The sequence below is a fragment of the Mustelus asterias genome, chromosome 6, assembly GCF_964213995.1.
Source record: "Mustelus asterias chromosome 6, sMusAst1.hap1.1, whole genome shotgun sequence".
Taxonomy (NCBI): domain Eukaryota; kingdom Metazoa; phylum Chordata; class Chondrichthyes; order Carcharhiniformes; family Triakidae; genus Mustelus; species Mustelus asterias.
The window spans coordinates 63,176,751-63,202,652 of NC_135806.1; the positions used below are offsets into that span (position 1 = coordinate 63,176,751).

General features: G+C 43.9%; 1 protein-coding gene across 2 annotated transcripts in view; it reads right to left on the reverse strand.

Moving 5' to 3' along the window:
- dapk1 (death-associated protein kinase 1) overlaps positions 1-25,902 on the reverse strand; it is a 203,006-nt gene that overhangs the window by 19,031 nt on the left and 158,073 nt on the right. For both annotated transcript variants that reach the window (XM_078214417.1, XM_078214418.1), the window contains exons 20-24: positions 24,708-24,930; positions 19,884-20,072; positions 17,073-17,270; positions 5,122-5,260; positions 3,281-3,401 (exon numbers count right to left, since the gene is read on the reverse strand). In XM_078214417.1, the coding sequence (XP_078070543.1) occupies positions 3,281-3,401; positions 5,122-5,260; positions 17,073-17,270; positions 19,884-20,072; positions 24,708-24,930 (870 nt within the window). The remainder of the gene's footprint in view (positions 1-3,280; positions 3,402-5,121; positions 5,261-17,072; positions 17,271-19,883; positions 20,073-24,707; positions 24,931-25,902) is intronic.

The following is a 25,902-nucleotide window of genomic DNA, read 5'->3' on the forward strand; positions in this document are numbered from 1 at the left end:
ATATTTTGTTACTCCTTTCCCAATCCATTTAATTAGACAGTCATCATGGCATAGGAGGCTATTTGGCCCATCAAGTCGATGTCAGCTCTCTATTCAGAGCAACCAGTCAGTCCCATTCCCCAGCTCTATCCCATAGCCCTGCAAGTTGTTTTTTCCCCCTCGGTGCTTATCCAACTTCCTTTTCAAACCTCTGATCGTGTTCTCTCTGCTTCCAGCATTCCCATAACCAATGAGTTCCAGGTCACTACCACGCGCTGCGTAAAAAGGCTTTTCCTCACGTCCTCCATGTACCTCTTTTTCAAAATTTAAAAACCTGTGTCCACACGCACGTCCTTGAAACATCAGCTCACGGGAACAGCTTTTCCTGGTCGACACTATCTAAACCTGCCATAAGCTTGTGCACCTCTTATTAAATGTCCCATTAATCTTTTTGATTCCAAGGAGAACAAACTCAGCTTCTTCAACTTAATCTTGTAGCTAAAATTGCTCAGCTGTGGAATTACTCTGGTAAATCTCCTCTGCACCCTCGCAAAGACCATCAAATCCTCCCTAAAGTGTGGAAAGCAGAACTGGATTCTAGTTGTGGCCTAACCAGGGTTTTATAATGTTCAGCATCATTTCCCTGCCTTTTTACTCAATACCTCTATTTGTTAAGCTTTAGGTTGCATATGCTTTGTTAATTACTGCCAATATGTCATGTCACCTTCAAAGATATATGTTCATGTGACTTTAGAACTGTGCTATTAAGTTTATATTGCTTCTCTCTATCCCTCTGCCAAAACTATCAAACTTATCTGCATTAAATTCCTTCTGCCACTTGTTTACTCATTCTGCTAACGTGTCCCGTTGCAGTTGATTGGTATCAGGTTAAGTAAATGGGCAAAAAGTTGCCAAATGGAATATAATGTGGGAAATGTGAAATGTTCATTTTGGAAGGGAGAACGAAAGAACAGAGTATTATTTAAATGGAGAAAAACTGCATAAAGTTGCAACACAAAGGAACTTGGGGGAACTTGCGCATGGATCACAGGAAGCTGGCACACAGGAAGGCTAATGGAATGTTGGCCCTTATTTCAAGGGGGTTGGAGTATAAGAGTAGGGAAGTCTTGCTTCAACTGTACAAGGTACTGGTGAAACCACATCTGGATGACTGTGAGCAGTTTTAGTTCCCTTATTGAAGGAAATATATCGGGTGGGATTCTACCAAAAAAATTCTAAGTGTCGAATTTGCGTAAAAACAAGTAAATCCTGCTGTTTTTTTCTGTGGGATTTTCAAAATGAATCTCCCATGCTCTGTACACTGCAGGAGAGGCTGGCAGCATTGCGCTGAGTGGGCCACTGCGCATACGGCGATCTGTCAGCGCCGGGATCAGCGCATGATAAGTGGCCTGCACTGCCGGCCTCCTGATCGCCGACCAGTCCCATGACCCCTACATCACTCCGACCCTCCCATGGCCTGATCGCTGGCCTCCCGGACGTGTCCTGGCTAGCCTCATCCACCCCAACCCACGGCAATCCCGATCTCCCGACCTCCTCCATAGTGCCGACCCCCAAAGCCCCCAGGGCAGGCCAACCCTCCACCCCGAAGGCCAGTTTCCCTCCCTCTGTCACTGCCAAGTGCACGGTGGCAGTGGGACACCCCCCACCCGCACCGATCTGACCCTCCAGTGGCCCCACCCCCCCCCCCCCAATAGGCCTGACCTCCTTGGCACTGCCCGATGCCCAGTGCCCATGGTGCACCTTGGGTATTGCCACTTTGCCCCGTGGGCAGTGCCAGGGGGCCAGGCTGTCAAGGCCAGGCTGGAAAAGCCCAGGGGCACCCCCCCTTACCCACGACCTCCTGGGGACTTCCAGGGCCCTCCTTCGTTCCAACGAGGTCAGGCCGCCAGCTCCCCGTTAGTGGGTAGTGGGGAGCTATTATAAACCCAGCTGGAGTGAAACCCCCTTGGGGAGTGGCCCGGGCCCACTAATGGTATTAAAATCTTCATTTGCATAATTTATACAGCTCCGCAACGATTTCTGACGCAGAGTTGACAATGTCGGAAATCCGGCGGCTGGAGACTCGTGAAGGCTGTGGTGCCCAGTGAGAAGCCCACTAAACAGCCTCCGCTCAAGTCACCCAGCCCACTGCGCCTCTAAAGCCGCTACATTGGGCTGGGAGAATCGACCCATTATTTCATTGGAGGCAGTTCAGAGAAGGTTCACTAGGATGATCCCCAGTATGGAGGAATTGTCTTATGAGGAAAGGTTAAATAGGTTGAGGCTCTACTCATTGGAATTTAGAAAAATGAGAGGTGATCTCATTGAAACATATCAGATTCTCAGGGGGTTTGACAGGGTAAATGCTGAGAGGATGTTTCCCCTTATGGAGTGTCTAAGACCAGAGGACATAATCTCAGAATAAGGGGGTGCCAATTTAAGACTGAGATGAGGAGGAATTTCTTCTCTCAGAGGATTGTATGTGTTTGGAACTCCTTGCCACAGAGAGACGTGTGGGCAGAGGCCTTCTTGTGTATATTTAAGGCTGAGATAGATTTTTGATCAGTAAGGGAATCAAGGGTTAAGGGGAAAGGGCAACAAAGTGAATGCCAGGAATGTCGGATCAGCCATGATCTTATTGAATGACGGAGCAGACTCAAGGGGCCAAATGGCCTATTCCTATCTCTTATGGTCTTATCCTCACTATTTGTCACTCCTCAGAGTTTGGTATTGTTTTGAAATTTTGCTCATGCTTCAACATCCAAGTCACCTGCATACATACAAAAAGCAATGGTCTCAGCTGAGCCTTGGGAAACACCACTGTCTACCGTCTGCCAATCAGAAAAACAACCACTTTTAACATGACTGTTTTCTGTCCTTAAGCCTTTTTGTAAGTCCAAACAGGGATTGATCCTCCAATTCCATGAACCTCAGTTTTGCATTTATGTAATACTTTATCCAATGCTTCCTTAAAAATTCATTTGGATCCGATTTCCCTCCTCCACCTTCTCCATAACTTCAAAAGAAATTCAATGATGAGTCAAACGTATTCTGCCTTTTACAAATTAGCGCCGTCTCTTCTTAATCAACTCAAACCTCTCCAAATGCCCGTTTATTCTTTGGTCAATTATTATTCCTTAAAACCTAACCTGCCACTGATGTTAAACTGATCAGTCTGTAGTTACTAGAAATCTCCTCGCCCCTTTCTTAAAACATTTTTAGGGGCCTGTTTCCATGCTGTAAACCTCAATGACTCCATTACTATTTCCCATTTATACAGTACACAGTACAGCTTACTTACAGAAAGAATGCAATTCCGTAACTCAAGCAGGTGATTTCGCAGCAGCTTCATGTCCTTAGATCCAGATGCACCAGCATCCAGCACAAATAATCTATCAGATATCTGCATATCGTTTCCAAACCTAGGAATGTACAAAGCAGTTATAAAAATGACAGCATTGGCATAGTACAATTTATCAGCAAATTTTAGAAGAAGGTTTCGTGCTACTGGCAGCAATACTGAAATAACAGGACCCCAGCTCCCACCCAGGACAATCAAATATAAATACACTTCGAACAAAATTACACAGCTAAGATGTTTAGTGCCACCACGACACAATGGCACAGTGGTTAGCATTGCGGCCTCAGAGTGCCAGGCACCTGGGTTTGATTCTAGCCTTGGGTGACTGTCTGTGTGGAGTTTGCACGTTCCCCCAATGTCTGCGTGGGTTTCCTCCAGGTGCTCCGAAGATGTGTAGGTTAGGTGGATTGGCCATGCCAAGTTGCCCCTTTGTGTCCAAAGATGTGTAGGTTAGGGGGATTAGTAGGGTAAATTAATGAAACTACGGGGATAGGATGGGGAAGGGGGGGGCTGGGTAAGATGCTGTCAGAGTTGATGGAGACTCGATGGGCCGAATGGCCTCCTTCTGCAATGTAGGGATTCTAATTAAATATGATAAATGTTTTAAAAAAGCAAAAACAAACTGGCTGTTAGTGAGAAACTCTGGATAGTAATTCTTGGATTCGAGCAGTCACAACGTTTTGTTCAAGACTAAATATTGTTACTGCCACCAGTCATCACTGAGATTGCTTTGATGGTGCTGGCCTGTTCCAAGCTTTTTCACCATGGCACCGTACCTCCAAAAGTGAAACAATTTCTCATTTTTATAATTAGTAGCGGCTCCAGTCATAGTTTATGCAGTTACCACCATAACAGTGGAGGTTTCCACTGGAAAAGTACGAACAAAAGGTTCTCATTGCCAATTCCAGGGAAATCATCTTCCTGTAGCAGGTCACTACTAAGCAACTTTTGCAGGCCATTCTCCAGTGATTATTATTACAGTTCTCAGAGCACTTCAAAGGAATTTGATTGTATGTATGGCGGCACGGTAGCACAGTGGTTAGCACTGCTGCTTCACAGCTCCAGGGTCCCAGGTTCGATTCCCGGCACGGGTCACTGTCTGTGTGGAGTTTGCACATTCTCCTCGTGTCTGCGTGGGTTTCCTCCGGGTGTTCCGGTTTCCTCCCACAGTCCAAAGATGTGCGGGTTAGGTTGATTGGTCAGGTTAAAAAAAAAAAAATTGCCCCTTAGAGTCCTGGGATGTGTAGGTTAGCGGGTAAATATGTGGGCGTAGGGCCTGGGTGGGATTGTGGTCGGTGCAGACTCGATGGGCCGAATGGCCTCCTTCTGCACTGTAGGGTTTCTATGATTTCTATGATTTCTTCTTTCTATGAATTACAGACACTTGAGTAGGCAAATGCAACAGATGCTTTGAGCACAGCAAGATTCCACAAAGAGCAGGCAGATAAATGAATATTTAATTTTTTTTGTGGTGTTGGTCCGGGGACAAAGGTTGATTTGGACACAAGGAGGAGAGTTGCTTGTGAACTCTTCTTCGAACAGTACCTGGGATCAGATGGGTGCTTCTGCTTATGCCTTCTCTTATAAATGCCGCCTCCAATAATACAGAACTCCCACAGTACTAATCGGAGTGCTGGCCTGGATTCTGTGCTCAAATCCTGCACTGGGGCTGAAACCTACAAATTTGCCGGTGAAAGTGACTGAACCAAGCTGGAAATCGATGGAGCACCAAAGGAAAGCGGAATCTTTAAAAGGCCGTTCAGACGACTTTGACTACTTACCTACTTTTTATTTCTTTTAGGAGGGTTAGATCTTTGTCATAATCAAATTCCCCTCCAAATGAACGGGGACAGTTTACAATATCTGCATGGGTGGCAACAAGAATAACCTGCAAAGGATTTTTCAGCTTTCCGCCAAATGCTATCGGGAAAAGAAATCACTGTCAGAATAAACATAAAGCAGATTGATCATTCATTTTACGTTTATTTCAAGTTCAACCCATTTTTTAATGCATCATGTGTACTATTCATTCCACACAGATGAGCTACCCACTGGAGCCACAGTGTAAGACTTTTACCAAGGAAACAGCGTTAGTTCCCAGTGACAGTATTTCCAAGTTGAGGTGAAAAGTTCAAGGTTTATCATCAAAGAAAGAATCGACATGTAAAAAGTAAATACTCTAGAGGTTTGGATTTTACCGTAACAAAATATTGGAACCTTTGAAAATGTTTGCCAGAGCTCAGCAGGGAAAAGAAAAAAGCAAAAAATGTTCAAATCCCAGTAAAATCAGTAGTACTGACACCGTGAATATGGGAGTTACATTTTAAGGTCTAGACGACCAGTTTTACTGTTACCTTTCATTTCCAAATTTCCCAAGGGCAGCTTTCAACTTTCCTTCAGTCGTTAGTACTTTTCAGCCAGGAAATATTTAGAAATCTCGATGTGAGGAACATGCGGATGTCTAAAGCCAGTGATATTTAAGGAGAAGTATATCATTTTATTAAACATTAAGGCCTGAATTTTACCGTGAATCGGAGCGGGCGAGGGGCAGACTATGGGGAGATCCATTGATCTCGGATGGGAGTTTACGGTTTTGGGACGGGCAAGGCTGTAAAATCCCACCCCAAGTGTCTAGACTTGTCTTACAGTCACCTCTGCACAGATTTTACAAAAAAAAGCATGAGTTTGTAGACACAATGGTTAAATGGTTGCAATTTAGTTTTGTTAATTGGAAATCTATTAATTTGAAGAACAAGCTAGGTGTAACTGATTAACAACATTACCAAAATAATGGCTGTGGTATAGAAAGACTCAAACTTTTCTGGCAATCTGGTCCATAAAGTCTCAGTCAATCAGTTCTCTTCATTATTAACTTTTCTATTTCAATTCCAAGGTTTGAAAGGATTGGAAGGATTGATAGGGTGGCACGGTGGTTAGCACTGCCACCTCACCGCCAGGGACTCGGGTTCAATTCTGGCCTTGGATCACTGCCCGTGTGGAGTTTGCACTTTCTCCCTGTGTTTGTGGGGGTTTCCTCTGGGTGATCCGGTTTCCTCCCACAGTGTGGGTTAGATGTGTGGGTATCATGATTGGCCATGATAAATTGACCCTAGAGTCAGGGGATTAGCAGGATAAATACGTGGGGTAAAGGGAATAGGGCCTGAGTGGGACTGTGGTCGGTACAGACTCAATGGGCCGAATGGCCTCTTCTGTGTTGTAAGAATTCTATGATTAATGCAAATTTGGAAACGGCAGTTGTAAATCCCAAAATGAGACGCATGTAAAATGATTCCCGGCTCGGGTCACTGTCTGTGTGGAGTTTGCACATTCTCCTCGTGTCTGCGTGGGTTTCCTCCGGGTGCTCCGGTTTCCTCCCACAGTCCAAAGACGTGCGGGTTAGGTTGATTGGCCAGGTTAAAAATTGCCCCTTAGAGTCCTGAGATGCGTAGGTTAGAGGGATTAGCAGGTAAAATATGTGGGGTAGGGCCTGGGTGGGATTGTGGTCGGTGCAGACTCGATGGGCCGAATGGCCTCCTTCTGCACTGTAGGGTTTCTATAAAATGTTGGTAATGATTTACATGTGTCTCACAAAGGCATAGAGCTTTGACACTATATGGCATATAACATGATTCATTTTAATGGCTCTTTAGTGCCATCTGCTGGGGATGGTATGAAATTTCTATGTTGGAACATAGATGTAATCAAACTGTGAATCCAGTTTACAGCTTGGCTCTATAGGTATTAGGTGATTAGAAAGAATATTTCTCCCCAACACGAATTTTTCTTTCGAAATGCTCTACCTCTCTGCTGTCCTGCTTGTCCCACACAGTCTACAACTTCCTGCAGTTTCAAGACAAATCCATCTTGTAAAATTACTACGCACTCTCTGTACGGCTGTAATCTCAGGCTGACTGGAGCCTGTGCCACATTCATTATCTGTGACCAACACTTCTACTTCTGCAAAATTACCTACCTGTGCCCTTCTTTCATCCCACTTGTTGCTGATACCCTTAACCAGTCTTTTTTATTAATTCATGGGATGTGGGTATTGTTAGCGAGGGTGAGGTGGTGGTGAGCTCCTTTCTTCAACTGCTGCAGTCCAGGTAGACGCATCATGGTGCTGTTCAGTAGGGAGTGCCAGGATTTGGACTGAAATCATAGAATCCCTACAGTGCAGGACGCGGCCATTCAGCCCATCGAGCCTGAACCAACCATAATCCCACCCAGGTCCTATCCCCGTAACCCCATGCATTTACCCTGCTAATCCTCCTGACACGAATGGTCAATTTAGCATGGCCAATCAACCTAACCTGCACATCTTTGGACTGTGGGAGGAAACTGGAGCACCCGGAGGAAACCCACGCAGATACGGGGAGAATGTACAAATTCCACGCAATCACCCGAGGCCGGAACTGAACCTGGGTCCCTGGCGCTGTGAGGCAACAGTGCTAACCACTGTGCCACCGTGCCGCTCCTGAACTAATAATGATATATTTCCAAATCAGGAGTGGATGTGAATTGGAGGGAAACTCTTGAGATATTGGCATTCTTATGCACCTGCTACCCTTGTCCATTTTAGATGGTAGCGTTTGTATGTTTGGAAAGAGCTGTTGAAGGAGCCTTGGCTAGTAGCCACAGTGCATCTTATAGATGGTACACACTGCTGTCACTGTGCGCAGATAGTGGAGGAAAACTAATTGGGTGCCAATCAAGCAGGCTGTTTTGTCCTGGATGGTGTTGAGCTTCATTTATCTCGGCTTATTGAAAGTATTCCATCACACTCCTGACTTGTGCCTAGTAGATGATGGACAGATTTTAGAAGATGAGTTATTCACCGCCGACCCTCTGAGCTCCTCTTGTAGTCAGTATTTATATGGCGGATCCTGTTAACTTTCCGGTTAATGGTGACCCACAGGATACTGATGGTGGGGGAATGCAGTGATGTTAATGCTATGAATGTCAAGGAGAGGTAGTGAGATTGTATCATTGGGGGTGTTAATTGTCGGTCACTTGTGTAGCATGAATATCACCTGACAGTTATCAGTCCCAAGTCTGAATGTTGGCCAAGTCATGTTTTATAGCAGCATCGACTGCTTGATTTTTGAAGGAATTGAAAATCCAACTGAACATCAGCGAACATTCCCACTTCTGACCTTATGCTGGATGGGGGAGGGGGATGTGGAGATGCCGGCGTTGGACTGGGGTAAACACAGTAAGAAGTTTAACAACACCAGGTTAAAGTCCAACAGGTTTATTTGGTAGCAAAAGCCACACAAGCTTTCGGAGCTCTTAGCCCCTTCTTAGCCAAGGGGCTAAGAGCTCCGAAAGCTTGTGTGGCTTTTGCTACCAAATAAACCTGTTGGACTTTAACCTGGTGTTGTTAAACTTCTTACTGGGGGAGGGGGCACAGCCATTCCCTTCAAGTTTGACTTCTCCAAAACTCACCATCCCAAGAACCACCTAAGTTAACTTCACTCAAAGATATATCGCTCACAACTTGTCCTGCAGTTCCATTCATTTATCTTCTTAGTCATAACCGACCTCCACTGCTGCTGACCTCCAAATCTACTGGAATCAGAATTCTTGTCCTCATTAACAAATCTCTCCCTGGATCTCCCCTGCTCATTCTTTCAACCTCTTTCAACAATGTCATCTAGTCATCTGCTGCAGGCCTCCTGTGGATCTCTTCCACCTGTCATTAGCATCATAAGTGTACTCACTCCAACTCTCTCCCTGAACTCTGTTTCACTTTGCTAACTCTCTACCCACTTTCAACAGTCTCTTACCTATCATTTCAACAATGCTTTTAAACAATTGTTTCTGTCTGATATTTGCACCTTCCCTGTGAAGTGGGGAGATAGACTCTCTGCATTAAAAGACATTATATAAATGCAAGTTGTTGCAGTTTATCCCTTGTAGGGGTTTTGGTCAGTTGCCCTCCAGTAGCCGATACAAGGAGTTATTATTCACATCAGGGTCGACACACCTCACCAGGGGAAGGAAGTATTGCAGCCAATGCCAATTCCCTGCCTATTCAATATCTACGTATTACTTATTTTGTTAGTCACAAGTGGACTTACATTCACACTGCAGTGAAGTTACTGTGAAAATCTCCTAGTTGCCACACTCCGGCGCCTGTTCGGGTTACACTGAGGGAGAATTTAGCATGGCCAATGCACCTAACCAGCACGTCTTTGGGACTGTGGGAGGAAACCGGAGTACCCTGAGGAAACCCATGCAGATACGGGGAGAATGTGCAGACCAAGCCGGGAATCAAACCCGGATCCCTGGCACTGTGAGGCAGCAGTGCTAACCACTGTACCACCCCATTCTGTCAACAGAGCTCACTGAATGGTGATTCGGAATATAAACCATGGCTGGCTTTGCCTCATCTATCAGAGTGCTACGTCCAACTGTAACATATCATTGAAGGGAGAAGTTCACACTGCAGCTAGATGGTATAAAGGGAGAGTTGGTTTTCTACAGAAATGAATTTGATGGGCCAAATAATGCTGTTACGGTAAATCCTTCATGTGAGGCTGGAAAAATGATCAAATATATTATTATTTCTCTATTTGGTCCATTCCCTTTCTTATTAATATAAAGGAAAAAGAAGACAGATGCTGGAAATCTGAAATAAAAACAGAAGATGCCGGGAAAAGCTCAGCAGGTCTGGGTTCTGATGAGTTATTTTAGATTTGAAATGTTAACTCTGTTCGGTTCTCCACAGATGCTGCCACACATGCTGAGGTTTTCCAGCGGTTTCTGCTTTAATGTCCTTTCTTAGTGTCCACACCGATTTATTACCAGTAGTTGGCTGCAAGAGGAAATCCTAATTGATTTCAATTTACTGCTGTTTCCCCTCTGGATGGGTCAAAGGACAATTACATTAAATGACAAACCATACCTATTTACACCATCACACTCTGATACAAGTTAAACATCCAATCAAGTACCATCAGCTTTTCCACTTCATATTTTTAAACCTTCACAATAGTGAAATAATTGACAAAAGAAGCAATGGCAATTTAAGAAAAACCTTATTATTTTCACAATGTGTGGTTAGGATTTGGAAAGCACTACTTGATAGGGTGGTGGATATAGATTCACTAGTAGCCTTCAAAAAGGTCATTGGTCAAATACTTGCAGGAGAAACATTGCAGGAATATGGGGAAAGAGCAGAAGCGTGGACCCAAATGGCTTCCTCTTTGTGTCTGTGCCTGCTCTCAATGGGCTGAATGGCCTTCCTCTGTGCAGTACTTTTCCATGATTTATTTTTATTCATTTGTGGAACATGGGCATCGCTGGCTGGCCAGCATTTAGTGTCCATTTCTAGTTGCCTTGGAGGGTATTTGAGAGTCAACCGCATTGCTATGGCTCTGGAGTTACATGTGGGCCAGGCCAGGTAAGGATGGCAGATTTCCTTCCCTAAAGGACATTCCGAAGGCCATTAAGCTTTGAATTCAGTGTAACTTTAGACAAAGACCATATGGCCAGCAACAGGACTACTTTACATCTTGAGAAGAGGTACACAAGTTTAACTTGAACGTAGCAAAGCAAAACACAAAGTTTTCCCTTGATACATTGACATTCCTTTCATAATTTAAATCCAGCTTTTGAAATCTGAAGAAACAAATAAAAAACTTCAAGTTTGCTGCTTCACAGGAATTATTTTTTTATTTATTGGAAAAGAGCCAAAATAGTGAAGGTTTTAAAAGATTTTATAGGGAGTAATTGCTGATATTTGTAACACTTATTCAGAATACATAAGATTTTCACAGTGTAGCTGTAGCAATGTCACAGCAGGGGAGGGCGATGAACCATGTCGCTGCTGAACTCTGTCAAATCGGCATAAATTCTCCCTCTCTCAGAAAAAGCTTGTGCTGAAAATTTGGTCGCGTTAATATCACACAACACGAGCATGTAAAATAGGAGCAGAGGTAGGCCATTTGGCCCCTCGAGCCTGCTCTGTCATTCAATAAAATGTTGAGTTCTACATTCCCATCTAGTCCCGACAACCTTTGATTTGTGTACAGTTCTAGTCACCCTATTATAGAAAGGATATTATTAAACTAGAAAGAGTGCAGAAAAGATTTACTAGGATGCTACCGGGACTTGATGGTTTGAGTTATAAGGAAAGGCTGGATAGACTGGGACTTCTTTCCTTGGAGTGTAGCTGACTTGGTGGGGATCTTATAGAGGTCTATAAAATAATGAGTGGCATAGACAAGGTAGATAGTCAATATCTTTTCCCAAAGGTAGCGGAGTCTAAAACTAGAGGACATAGGTTTAAGGTGAAGGGGAGAGATACAAAAGGATCCAGAGGGGCAATTTTTTCATGCAGAGGGTGGTGAGTGTCTGGAACGAGCTGCCAGAGGCAGTAGTAGAGGCGGGTACAATTTTGTCTTTTAAAAAGCAGTTAGACAGTTACATGGATAAGTTGGGTATAGAGGGATAAGGACTAAACGTGGGAAACTGGGACTAGCTTAGTAGTTTAAAAAAAAGGGTGGCATGGACAAGTTGGGTTGAAGGGCCTGTTTCCATGCTGTAAACCTCTTTGATCCTTGACAAACAAGAATTTATCAACCTCTGCCTGAAAAATATTCAGTGATCCCCGTTTCCACCACCTTCTGAGGTCGAGTTCCAAATTTGCACAACTCAGAGAAAAAAAATCTCCTTATCTTTGACCTATAAGGGTGGACCCTTAATTTTAAAACAGTGTCCTCTAGCTCTGAACTCACCCACAAGAGGAATTATCCTTTCCACATCTACCTTGTCAAGACCATTTAGGATCTTGTACTTCAATCAAGTCACCCCTCACTCTTCTAAACTCGAGTGGAAACCAGCCCAGTCTTTCCAACCTATCCTCAATGGACAACCAACTCATTCCAGGTATCAATCTAGTAAACCTCCTTTGAACCACCTCCTAAGCATTTACATCCTTCCTTCAATAAGGAGACCAAAACTGCACACACAATTCAAGATGCGGTCTCACCATTGCCCTGTATAACTGAAGCGTAACACCCTTACTTTTGTGCATCTGTGAGATCAGCAACATGAGGTGTATACATTTCGGGAGACCAATTATCACAAAGTGGCCACAGAACATTCAGCATTTGAAGTTATAACATTTGGAAAACTTTTTTTTAAACTCACTCATCAGTCCTACAAGTACATAAATTCATAGTGGAAATTTGTTAATAAAATCTTGAACAACATTGTTCAGACATAGGAATATGGGAAATAGGAGCAGGATTAGGCCATCTGGCTCCTCGAGCCTGCTTCAACCATTCAACTAAGGCGGCACGATGGCGCAGTGGTTAGCACTGCTGCCTCACAGCGCCAGGGACCCGGGTTCAATTCCGGCCTCGGGTCAGTGTGTGTGTGGAGTTTGCACAGTCTCCCAGTGTCTGCGTGGGTTTCCTCCTCCGGGTGCTCCGGTTTCCTCCCATAGTCCAAAGATGTGTGGGTTAGATTGGTTGGCCATCTAAATTAACCCTAGTGTCAGCAGGATAAATATGTGGGGTTACGGGATAGGGCTGGGTGGGATTGCGGTTGCTGCGCTCGCTGGGCCGAATGGCCTCCTTCTGCATTGTAGGGAGTCTAGATCATGGCTAATCGTCTACCTCAGTGTCATTTTCTCACACTATCTCGCATATCCCTTGTCGTCCTTATTATTTAGACATCTACTGATGTCTATCTTGAACATATTCAATAGGTGAGCTGCCATAGCCTTCTGGGATACAGAATTTGAAAGATTCACTGCCTCCTGAATGAAGAAATTCTTCCTCATCTCAGTCTTAAATGGTTAACAACCCCCACACCCTCCTGTTTTTCATACCAACGTGGATAACTTCATATTTTCCACATTGTATCACAGAATCACACAATTGTTACGGCACAGAAGGAGGCCATTCGGCCCATTGTGTTTGCACCAGCTCTCCAAATGAGCATTATGACTTGGTGCCATTCTCCTGTCGTTTCCCCATATCCTCGCACATTGTTTCCATTCAAATAATTATCTAATGCCCTCTTTAATGCCTCCATCACCTTTCCAGGCAGTGCGTTCCAGATCTGAAATACTCAGTGTGTGAAAAGGTTTTTTCTCAAATCACATTTGCTTCTTTTGCAAATCACTTTAAATCTGTGCTCTCTGGTTCATGATCCTTTTATGAGCGAGAACAGCATTTCCCATTCTAATCTGTCCAAACGCCCCACCACCACCCCCCATGATTTTGAACACCTCCATCAAATCTTCTCTTAGCCTTCTTCGCTCCAAGGAGTCCAACCTCTCCAATCTATCTTCATAACTGATGTTTCTCATCCCTGGAACATTTCTTGTAAATCTCTTCTGCACACTCTCAAATGCGTTCAGATCATTCCTATAGGGTGGTGCCCAGAACTGTACACAATATTCCAGCTGAAGTCTAACTAGTGTCCTTCAACATAACCTCCTTGCTCTTGTACTCTATGGCCGTATTAATAAAGCACAGGCTTTATTGCTTTATTTTCTGTTCTCTCCACCTGTCTTGTCAACTTCACTGATCTATGCACAGAGACACGCAGGTCCCTCTGCTCCTGCATCCACTTAAAAATTGTACCCCTTATTTTATATTGTCCCTCCATGTTCTTCCTACCAAATGCACCACTTCACACCTCTGCACTGAATTTCATCTGCCACCTAGCTGTCCACTCCACCAACTTGTCTGCATCCTTTTAAAGTTCTACACTGTCCTCTTCACAGTTTACAATACTTCCAAGTTTTGCATTATCCCCAAACTTCAAAATTGCAGCCTGTACACAAAAATTTAGATCATTAATATATATCAGGAAAAACAAGGGTCCCAATAGCGACCACTGGGGAAACTCCACTACCAACCACTCCACTTCCTCCAGCTGGAAAAATATCCATTGACCATTATTACCCTAGTAAGAAGTCTCACAACACCAGGTTAAAGTCCAACAGGTTTATCTGGAATCACGAGCATTCAGTGCGCTGCTCCTTCAACAGGTGAACGATGAACCTGAGCAGCGCTTCGAAAGCTCGTGATTCCAAATAAACCTGTTGGACTCTAACCTGGTGTTGAGAGACTTCTTACTGTGCCCACCCCAGTCCAACGCCGGCATCTCCACATCATTATTACCGTTTCCTATTACTTAGCCATTTTCTGTCCATGTTGCTACTGTCTCTTTTATCTCATGAGCTGTAACTTTTGACAGAAGTCTGTTGTGTGGCACTATATTGAATGCCATCTGCCAGAAAATGAAAAGCGGTGTATATTATCTCCGTGATATGTATATTATCTCCAACTTCAAAGTCTCTCTAGAGTAATTCCGTGTGAGTACTTTACAATTGGAAATTTTAAATTTAATTTTACCACCTGTGGTAATATTTACAAACTGATCCAACTGCTCTGCAAAAAAAAACACATCCTGTTTAGGTTCCCTCATCACTGAGGTTGGAGATATTTGTGGAGCCTCCACCTCCACTAAGTTGTTTAATTGCCCACGACCATTCAGAATTGAATGTGGCAGGACTGCAGAGCTTAGATCTGATCTATTGGTTGTGGAATCGCTTAATTTTGTCTATTATTTGCTGCTCTTGCTATTTGGCAAGCAAGCAGTCCTGTGTTGTTATTCACCAGGTTGATGCTTCACTTTTAGGTATGCCTGGTGTTGCTCCTGGCATGCCCTCTTACGCTTTTCATTGAACTAGGGTTGATCCCCTGGCTTAGTGGTAATGGTAGAGTGGGGATTATGCTAGGCCATGAGGTTACAGATTGTGATCGAGTCCAATTTTGCAGCAGCTGGTGGCCTACAGCGCCTCATGGATGCCCAGTCGAGTTGCTAGATCTGTTCAAAATCTATCCCATTCAGCACGATGGGAGTGCCACACAACACAGTGAAGGTCATCCCCAACTGAAGATGGGACTTTGTCTCAACAAAGATTCCGAGGTGGTCATTCCTACCAACACTGCCATGGGCAAATGTATCTGCAGCAGGCAGGTTGGCTAGGATGCGGCCAAGGATGTTTTTCCCTCTTGTTGGTTCCCTCACCAACTGTCACGGACCCAATCTAGCAGCTTAATCAGAAATGGTGTTACCAAGCCATTCTTGACGATGGGACTTTGAAGTCTCCACCCAGAGTACATTCTGAACATTTGCCACCCTCATTGCTTCCTCCAAGTGGTGGTCAACATGAAGGAATACTGATTCTTCAGCTGGGGGAGAGGGGGGGTGCGTGTGACATGTGGTAGTCAACAGGAGGTTTCATTCCCTATGTTTAACCTGATGCCATGCAACTCCTTGGAGTCTGGCGACGAAGTTGAGGACTTCCAGGGCAACTGCCTCCCGACTGTATATCACTGTGCCGACACCTCTGCTGGGTCAGTCCTTTTTTTCTCATTCTTTCAAACTCTTTCTTCTCAATCTCTCCCTCTACAACCCTCTCATCCTCAGAATCACGCTAATGAACCTTTATGCACCCTCTGTAAAGAAAATATTTCCTTCCAAAACTGTAAACAGTACTTAACAAATTGTATCATTGCAGCAGGACTTCTTTATACTTATAGTCAAATCCCATTGCAATAAAGGCCAACATACCATTTGTCTTCCTACTTGCTCATTGTACCTGCATGTTAACTCTGATTCTGGGGCATTGATACCCAAACCCTTTCAACACCAACATTTAATAGTTGCTCACTTTTTAAATTATAGATTCAGTGTAAAAAGGAGGCCGTTCAGTCCATCAAACCTGCATTGGCAACAATCCCATCCAGGCCCTATTCCCATAACCCCATGTATTTACCCTAATAATCTCCCTGACACTAAGGGATGATTTAGCATGGTCAACCCACCTAACCCACACATCTCTGGACTGTGGGAGGAAACCGGAGTACCCAGAGGAAACCCACGCAGACACAGGGAGAATGTGCAAATTTCACACAAAGTGACCCAAGGCCAGAATTGAACCCGGGTCCCTGGTGCTGCGAGACAGCAGTGCTAACCACTGTGCCACCGTGCTGCCCATTTTTGTTTTTCTACTCTTTAAACCAAAATGAATAAATGCATTATATTGCACCTACCATCTTCTGTCCAACTCACTTAATCTATCTAAATCCCTTTTCAGGTTCTTGTGCCCTGCTCACAGCTTACTTTGCTACCCAGCTTTGTATCAGCAGGTACATGACACTCGGTCCCTTCATCTAAGCTATCGCTGTAGATTGTGAATGGCTGGGAACTTGAACTCGAAACAGAAAATCTATATCGGTACAATTGCTTTTTTCCACATCAATGCAACTTCACTGCTAGCTGAGGGTCTTTTCATCCCTGTATCCTCTGAACTATAGATATTCCTCCAGCACCCAAGGAGACATGCTATCCGCCCAGTGGTTCTGCTAGTTTTCAGGTTAAAACATATTCAGTATATTTTAGGTGTACACAGCAAGGAGAAAAATAAACCTACTCTTACCTTTTATTGAAGACTGTATAAGGAAACATTAAGGAAATCAGTAGCTTATACACTTAACCAAAGTGTGATTTTAAAAAAAAATCTAAAGAAACTTCAAGGATAAGAAAAAACCATTTGACCATCATTAAAATGTATTTCTAGTTAACTAAACTTCCACCTAAAGATGTAAACGTATTTTGAATGGTTCTGATGCTTCCTTTCTCTACGATCATAATTGGCTAGTGAAAGTGTTCCTTGAATAGTGCATTGCTGAAAACTTACCTAAAGGCTCTTCTGCTGGGATAAGAGATTTGAGGGAATTGAGCCAAAAGGTCACTTGATTCAGTTGCGTTTCATACGGTTCCTCTAGACTGAAAAGCACCATGTGGATAGCAGTGGAATCATTTGCAGCAAAATAGTCATAACAGCAGTAATAAGCAGGATTGCCAGAGAACTCCCAGACGTTAAAATCACCAACACCTAAAAAAGATATTCAAATGCTTCAATTATTCTGAGATCGTCAATAAGTTTTAAAAAGACACATGGGTCTTACAATCCAACTTACTTTACTCTTTAAAATTGATGGAAAACAGGTTCCAGTAATCGGGCTCAGGTGTTGGGGTCCTTGCTATTTGATGTGTATATTAACGATTTAGATTTAAATGTGGGTGACATGATTGGGAAGTTTGCAGATGACACAAAAATTGGCTGTGTTAGTGAAGAGGATAAGTTATCAACTCCAGAATGATATCAATGGTTTGGCTGAGTGTGCAGAGAAGTGGCTAATGGAATTCGATCTGGAAAAGTGTGAGCTAATATATTTGGGGAGGGCAAGCAAAGCAATGGAATAATCAATAAACTGGAAGATATTGAGAGGAAGTGAGAGAACTTGGAGTATGTGTCCATGGGTCTTTGAAGGGGGCAGGGCAGGTGGACAAGGTAGTCAAAAAAGCACGTGGAATGCTTTTGTTCATTAGATCACGTATTGAATATAAAAGCAGGATGTAATGATGAAACGGTATAAAATGCTGGTTAGGCCACAGCTGGAGTTTTATGCACAGTTCTGGTCACCGCATTACAGGAAGGACATAACTGCTCTGGAAAGAGGGTAGAGGAGATTTTCAAGAATGTTGCCAGGGCTTGGAAATTACAGCTCTAGAAGAAATTGGATCGGCTAGAATTGCTTTCCTGAGAACAGAGGAGACGAAGGGGTGACCTTATTGCGGAGCACAAAATTATGAGGGGCCTAGATAGGGTTGACAAGACTAGTTTTCCCCTGGCTGAGGGGTCAGTTACCACGGAGCACAGATTTAAGGTGGTTGGTAGAAGGATTAGAGGGACATGAGGAAAAACCTTTTCACCCAGAGGGTGATGGTTGTCTGGAATTCACTGCCTAGGCTTGTGGTTGAAGCTGAAACACTTGATTCATTGGGGATGTGTTGGGAGCTGCAGTCTCTCTGGAGCTCTGGAACTTCCAGTACCTCCTTCCCAGCCTCTCCCTCTCACCTCAACTGTCCAATTACAGCTTCATCTCCTCCGTTATGCTTGCCGATCCGTCAAATCACATCGTTACAACCCCATTCTCTGTGCTCATTGGCCCTGTAATCACAGTCTCGCCAACCCTCTGGATCCTGTGTGCTCGTTGATCTTACAAACAGTTTGCTTCCCTTTCTCACTCTCTGTCATCGCTTGCTCTTTTTTCCTAGATTTGTGTGGGGTTGGGGCCTGGGGTGGGGTTGTGGTCGGTGCAGACTCAATGGGCTGAATGGCCTCTTTCTGCACTGTCGGGTCTCTATGATTTTGATGCTCAGCTTGTGGTCGATCTTCACTGAAAGGACCTGGCGCTCCCCTGTTCTGTACCTCAACAGCCTTCGGAAGAATGGAGATCTGAGTGTAAAAGATGGAGCAAAGAAATGGAAAAGCCGAGAGGGCTTCAGCTGACATATAGGGACAAGGAAATGGTGGAGAGAGAGAGAGCTTCCTCTCACACCACGGGGCACTTACACTGTACCTGGAAAAGGGAATTTTGAGAAATTGTGTTGGAACATGTATGTTCTCATTAAAACAACATTTTTACAAAGTACTTCCACATTTATATATTGTACAGTATTGTGTGTTGATTTTAATATGTAACCTTTAATGATTATGCATGGAATGTAACAGTGCTGCTTTACTGTTTTGGTTGGAATCTGGGGTCAAGTTAATTTTCAAGTGTTAAAATGGAATAACAGCGGAAAGTAGTTTGGAGGTGCCGAATTAAGCAGTGGTCTATGAACTCACATACAGGAAAGCACAGTGTTGAGAAACCATCAAGAAAAACTCATAAGGCAATTGTATGGACTGAAGCACTGGCATACTGTTTCCAAAGTTGATGTATTTGTTCATTCTCTTGAAGGTTCGGATTCTTGCTGGGATGGTTTGCCTGACCTCGGACAACATATTCAAGCAACTACTTTCCTGTGAGTTTTGATGACAATTGCCTGTAGGTTTACTTGATTGTTGATTACATCACACCCAAGCCATGACATATCTGTACCAGTTTTGCAAACATGCTTGCTTCCAACAGGGATCATTGCACAACCATCCTAAATAATGGTTGATTTCCCTCTCCCTAAACTATCTCTACCGACAATCACTGAAAGATCCCATGAGTTATGCTGGCTAAGGTCAGCTAACTCAGTCTGTGTGGGAATTAGTTTAGTTTCTTGCTGATTAAATGGTTTAGCTATTCACCATCAGGGGAGCATTTACTTAATAAATGCTACAACATTTTAAAATAAACTGTCACTGTAATTGCTGCACTTGCATCACAAATTGGTTTACTGTGGACTTGACAAGTGTTGAATTAACCTCAAATTAGTGATGTACTGCAAACGCAATTAATGCTTTCAAAATGCAGCTTCATCCATTCAATTTTATGCACCAACAATGCGGTTCAAAAGCTAAAAAGCAGGAGTTCAAAAAGAAGCCTCATTAAATAAGCATCTTTTGTATAAAAATTGCTTCACGTTCAATAGCAGGGGAGGTAAGCAGCCAGTTAAAGGATTATGAGTTCTGAGTCTTCCATTCTGGTGTAAAGTAGTCAGTTCTTACCATTAACATTAGCATGTTGTATGTCTATAGCTTTAGTGGACTGGTCATCAGTTGCATAATGTAGATTGTGCGCTGGTGAAACAAAAGCTTGCAGCACTCCTTTGGTTAGACTTGGTTCAAACATCATGCTGCGGCTCCTTACACTGACATTTTCACAGCCAGGGTATAGATTTGTAATACTCACTGAAACTGAAGAATGAGAGGTTCATCAAATAGGCTGTTTATAAATTTAATGTTTCTTAGTCCAAGGTCACAATCTAATAAAAGCAGCAAAATTTGTTAAATATTATCCACATTTTATTTAACCTTTAAAAAAAATATAAAGGATACTCTAGTGGCCCAGTGAATGAAAGGTACCAAGTTGGACTGAACTGATCTCAGCTGGAACAGCAGTTCAAGGGCTACACAATTGCCACATCAGCTTTCGGATAGGGAAAGGAGGAGTTGAACAGTCTGACAAAGCTCTTTCCCACAATCACTATCCAGTGACTCCGGAATTACTTTTTAAGTGTATTTACTGTTTACAAATATGACAGCCAATTTACATACAACAATGAGATGAATGACCAATCAATTTATTTGTTGGTGGAGTTCATTGAGGAATAAATAATAGCCAGGACGTATTATAAATAATGCTTTGGCGTATTGTTCATCCAAGTGAGGGAACCTCAGTTTATATATGTTTCATCTGAAAGGCAGAACCTCCAAAATTGCAACACCTTCTTAGAAACTGTAATAAAGGTTATATTCTGGACCTGAAATGGGCTTGAACTCACGGTCTTCTGATTCAGAGACAATAATGTACCAGTGATCCAATGCTGACACTTCAGTACAGTACCGAGCAGTGGCACTCCCAAGTTCCCTGTGATTTTAAATCACTGTTCCAAACCCACTCTGTGTTCACTATTGTTGTGTACCAACCATGGCTCAGCTTGTAGCATTCTCACCTCTGAGTCACAAGGTTCCTGTTTCAAGTCTCTATCCAACTCCATGGATAGAATTCTCCGGCTGCGCTGGTCTAAAAGTCAGAAATTCCCGCCTGACATTCTCCACAACCCGCCCACTAAAATTCCAGTGGCGGGCAGGATGGGAGAATTCCGGCTCAGGTCTTTAGCACAAATATCAAAGCTGAGACGCCAGAACATTACAGAGGGAATGCTGCACTGCCTTTTGCAGTGCCCTCTTGGGTGGCAGCAAGAGATCCCAAGGCACTTGTTACTGGAGGTGGAGCTGAGCTATCCCTGTTGTCCAGTCAATCAGCATGACAGAAGTAGAATACCTGGTCACTGTAACACTGCTTCTTGTGGGAGCTTGCTGAGTGCAAATTGACTGCTGCATTTCCTATAGCAGTGACTACACTTGCAAATTACTTAATTTGCTGTCAAGCACTTTGAGATGTCCTGTGGTTGTGAAAAGCGCTAAGTAAATGCGATACCTTTTTTTTTTGACTTCCTAATAATTCTAATCGAGCACAATGGAAGCTCTGGAAACATTTGAAATTTCAGACCTTAACTGGGGCAGGGGAGGCAATTTCCTTATGAAGGGTCTATTGGTGCCCAGGGGTTGGGACAGTGCCTGAATGACTCCTGGCATTTTCACAGAAATTTGGTCCCCTTACCCCAGTGGCAGGCTTGTAGACCCATATAAAACTGCTTTGGCAAATCTGCCTCCAAAGATGAGGGAAGCTGCTTTGGCAGGAAGAACACTGGGAACTGGCTCACAGAATAAAAATACTGCCAATATGGAAGTAATTCTCAAATGATACCCTCAGGCACTTTAGATTGCACATTTTATTAACATAAAATTAAGCTATTAGTGTAAAAAATATTATAAAATCTGTTACAGCAGACTGCAGCACAAATAATTAGCTTAAAACTGGAATCACGAGACTGCCTTTTTATTGGTGATATTTAGTTTGGTTTCTGACAGATTGGTGACGACAACCCAAAATCTGGTGGTGTTGCTGCCAATTCCATCCCCATGAACAGGTTTTAAAGTCTGTTGGTGGGATAAGGGTGTCAGACTGCAGCGTAAACAATGGGAATCGAGTAATAGATGCTCATGTCCTGCAATGCTAAATGACGTCAACTTATAAAAGCATCTTCTGACTCATCAAAACAGAGGTCTGTTGCTTCAATTAGCTCTGTCCTCTTCTCTGCTCCTCTCTTCTCCGGTATGGCACATTGTGTGAGCTAAAGATAATCGGGGCTCTGGTTAAAACCTCCTTGCTCATGGGTGGCATGGTGACACAGTGGTTAGCACTGGACCCAGGTTCAATTCCCGGCTTGGGTCACTGTCTGTGTGGAGTTTGCACATTCTTCCCGTGTTGCGTGGGTTTCCTCCCACAGTTCAAAGATGTGTGGGTTAGGTGGATTGGCATGCTAAATTGACCCTTTTGTGTTCAAAGATGTGCAGGTTAGGTGGATTAGCCAGCCATGTATGTGTGGGGTTACTTTTGATTTGATTTAATATTGTGAAATGTATTGATATATAGCAAAAAGTATTATTTCTTGCGCACTATACAGACAAAGCATACTATTCATAGGTAAGGAAAGGAGAGAGTGCAGAATGTAGTGCTACAGTTATAGGGTATAGAGAAAGATCAACTTAGTGCGAGGTAGACCCATTCAAAAGTCTGATGGCAGCAGAGGAAGAAGCTGCTCGAGTCAGTTGGTACATGTCCTTACGGTTATGGTTATGGGGATAGGGTGGAGGAAAGGGCCTGGGTAAGGTATTCTGACAGAGAGCGTTGGTGCAGACTCAATGGGCTGAATGGCCTCCTTCTGCACTGTAGGGCTTCGATGGCTCAGTGAGTTTACCCAGTTGGCTCATGAATCACAAAGACCAGGAAGATCCAGTTTCAAGGTTAGCCTGTGCTGAGTTGTTAACAGATTATTATGAACTCTGATGGTTTTAGAGGCTAAAAATCAGTCAGGGTTTCCCTTCCTTTCATCAACTCAAGTGCACTTGCATGCAGGTTGCGGAGGAAGGATTAGACTTGGTTGTGAAGTATTCTACAACTGAATCAGTTGTCAACACTGATCAACCAGACTCGCATGTGAGAATTGGCCATGTTGTTGAGATACTCGAGGGTAACTAATGGCGGGACATGATTCCACAGGCAGTGGGTGAACATCTGCAGAAAGGAAGGAAGGAAGGAAGGAAAGGAGTTAAGAGAATGAACAGAACAAAAATTGTTTGTAAAAAGGTATAATTCAAATCTGCCTCCCAGGCTTGCCTCCCTATGGCATAGGTCTATGTGGAATTGTACACAAATGTGCATGCGCCAGCATGCAGGGCGGCAGTTCAAGAATAATATTTCTTTGACATTCTTATGTGAGAAGTACTTTGAAGGAGTGTGTGGATCTGAGGCATGCGTAGATTTAGTTTTTTTTGATCCTCCTAGAAGTTTCCTCTCCCTGTTTTTGTGAACGGCACCAGTTTAACAGGATAAGGTCACCCAGCAGCTGTAATGCTCAGTGCCCACTTCCCAAGGCCAAATCAATCCCTCAGTCTAAGGACGACTGAATTCAATTTGCATTAATTATGCTTGTATCGGTCTTCATGGCTACTATATAAAGAATGATGGCTACCCAGCCATGGTTACGACATCAAGTAATCCAGCAAGTTGCAAATTCCCACTGTGTTAAATTGAGAACCTAAGAAATCTCATGCTCAAGTGTAAGAAAGCAATGCAACGCAGAGAGCCAGGCTCAGAGGGCCAGGCCCAGAGGGCCAGGCCCAGAGAGCCAGGCCCAGAGAGCCAGGCCCAGAGAGCCAGGCCCAGAGAGCCAGGCCCAGAGAGCCAGGCCCAGAGAGCCAGGCCCAGAGAGCCAGGCCCAGAGAGCCAGGTTCAGAGAGCGACGCAGAGAGCCAGGCCCAGAGAGCCAGGCCCAGAGAGCCAGGCCCAGAGGGCCAGGCCCAGAGAGCCAGGCCCAGAGAGCCAGGCCCAGAGAGCCAGGCCCAGAGAGCCAGGCCCAGAGAGCCAGGCCCAGAGAGCCAGGCCCAGAGAGCCAGGCCCAGAGAGCCAGGCCCAGAGAGCCAGGCCCAGAGAGCCAGGCCCAGAGAGCCAGGTCCAGAGAGCCAGGCCCAGAGAGCCAGGCCCAGAGAGCCAGGCCCAGAGAGCCAGGCTCAGAGAGCCAGGCTCAGAGAGCCAGGTTCAGAGAGCCAGGTTCAGAGAGCAACGCAGAGAGCCAGGCTCAGAGAGCAACGCAGAGAGCCAGGCTCAGAGAGCAACGCAGAGAGCCAGGCTCAGAGAGCAACGCAGAGAGCCAGGTTCAGAGCAATGCATTCAGAGAGCCAGGCTCAGAGTCTAGTTTTGTCAATGTTCACAGAAGCTATTCCCAGATGGAGGCAGGTAGTCTTACTGATTTTGACCACGTCTTCAGGCAAACCAGTCACTCTTCAGTCAGCTAACTGATAGGAAGCAGAAACAGCACTGAAAATTGACTTCAGATTGGATTTAGTCCTCCATTGAGGGATTGGACAATGTACAATACCAGTGGTTACAATGGGGGAAAGCCATGCAAACGCATGTCAGGAAGGTAGAAATTTATAAATAGACAAAAAAAATTATACTGAAGATTTTGATTTTCCGACAGGTACAACGGCATCATCAATTTACATCCCAAAATAGTAAAGTCTTGGCTGCATTGTTCAAGTTATTTAGCCGAGTGAAACAGACAATATTCACTTTCAGCCAGTCACCGGGAGACAGCTGTTTTGACAGGTTCCAAAATATGACATCTTATAGTTGCAGCTGGAGGGAGCAGTATAATTATAAAGCCACAATATAAATCACCGTCAGATTGACGTTAAGGATACCTGTTGGTTTTGATGATAATGGGGAAGGAGGATAACGAGTCGAGTTGGTAGATGACAACCTTGGTCTACGTCTCCTGAAAAAACTTCGCAGAAGCCCACACTTGAGAGATTCCACAAGCGTCGTTTTTCCCGTTCCCGAATTTCCAAACAGCTTGAGTTTTATTCGGGATTGGGAGTTCTGAGAAAGCCGAAGCTGCTGAATGAAAATTCCTCTGTATGTATCCTGAAGCAAAACAAAGCAACAAAATTAACTGAGGCTCACTGCCCGAGCGGGTGTCAGTGGGTGTGTCACCTGGGGCACTAAGGCGCTGAAAGGGGCTATTTTTAGCAACTGGTTAATGTGCTCATTTTAAATTCCCATGTGCATTATTTAAACAAAGTCAACAACTTTGTTAAAATAGCAGAGGAATTTGATACAAACGTCAACAACAGTGGATTCAGAAATTTCAATGTATAAATGTAGACCACAATAAATTAAACACAATCTGAAACCCTGCCGTTTATGCATCCATGTACATCGGCTCATAATGCAGTAACAGACAATGACATTTGGGTAAATCTGAAACGGATAAATATTTATAAGCAGTTCAGTATTCCTTCAGTAGGTGTCAGCAGAGAAGAACGAAAGCGTGCTTGAACTCAAGAGGTACACAAAACCTTATAACCTTTATTGTAGGTTTTGTGCATGGTAACTACCAATTAGCATGATGCATAAAAATACTTCATTTGGGGAAAAATAAGTGAGCTTTTTTAATGATGGTATTAGAATATATTAGGTGAAGCAGTGTGACTCTCTCGCACGCTCTGCAATAATATCCTCGGGGTCAATATAAACTCTGCCACTGGAGGGAGTGTATCCTCCTTTCCAAGTATGGGTGGGTTGTTTGCTCAGGCTTGTAAGGCACTTTAATCAGACTATATAAACCTGTCGGAAATCTGGAAGTTCCGAACTACCACTTTCAAATAAGTGCACAGAGCTACCTGCTGTTTTATAAAAACAGAACCTGCTGGAAATATTCAGCAAGTCTGGGAGCATCTGTGGAGAGAGAAACAAAAGTAAGATGTCAAGTCAAATATGACTTCTTCAAAACTGCCGGTAGAAGTGTGATGGGCTTTATGCCATTGAACACAGGGAGGGAGAGAAATAACAAAAGGAAAGGTCTGAGATAGGGTAGAGGGTGGGAGAGATTCAATA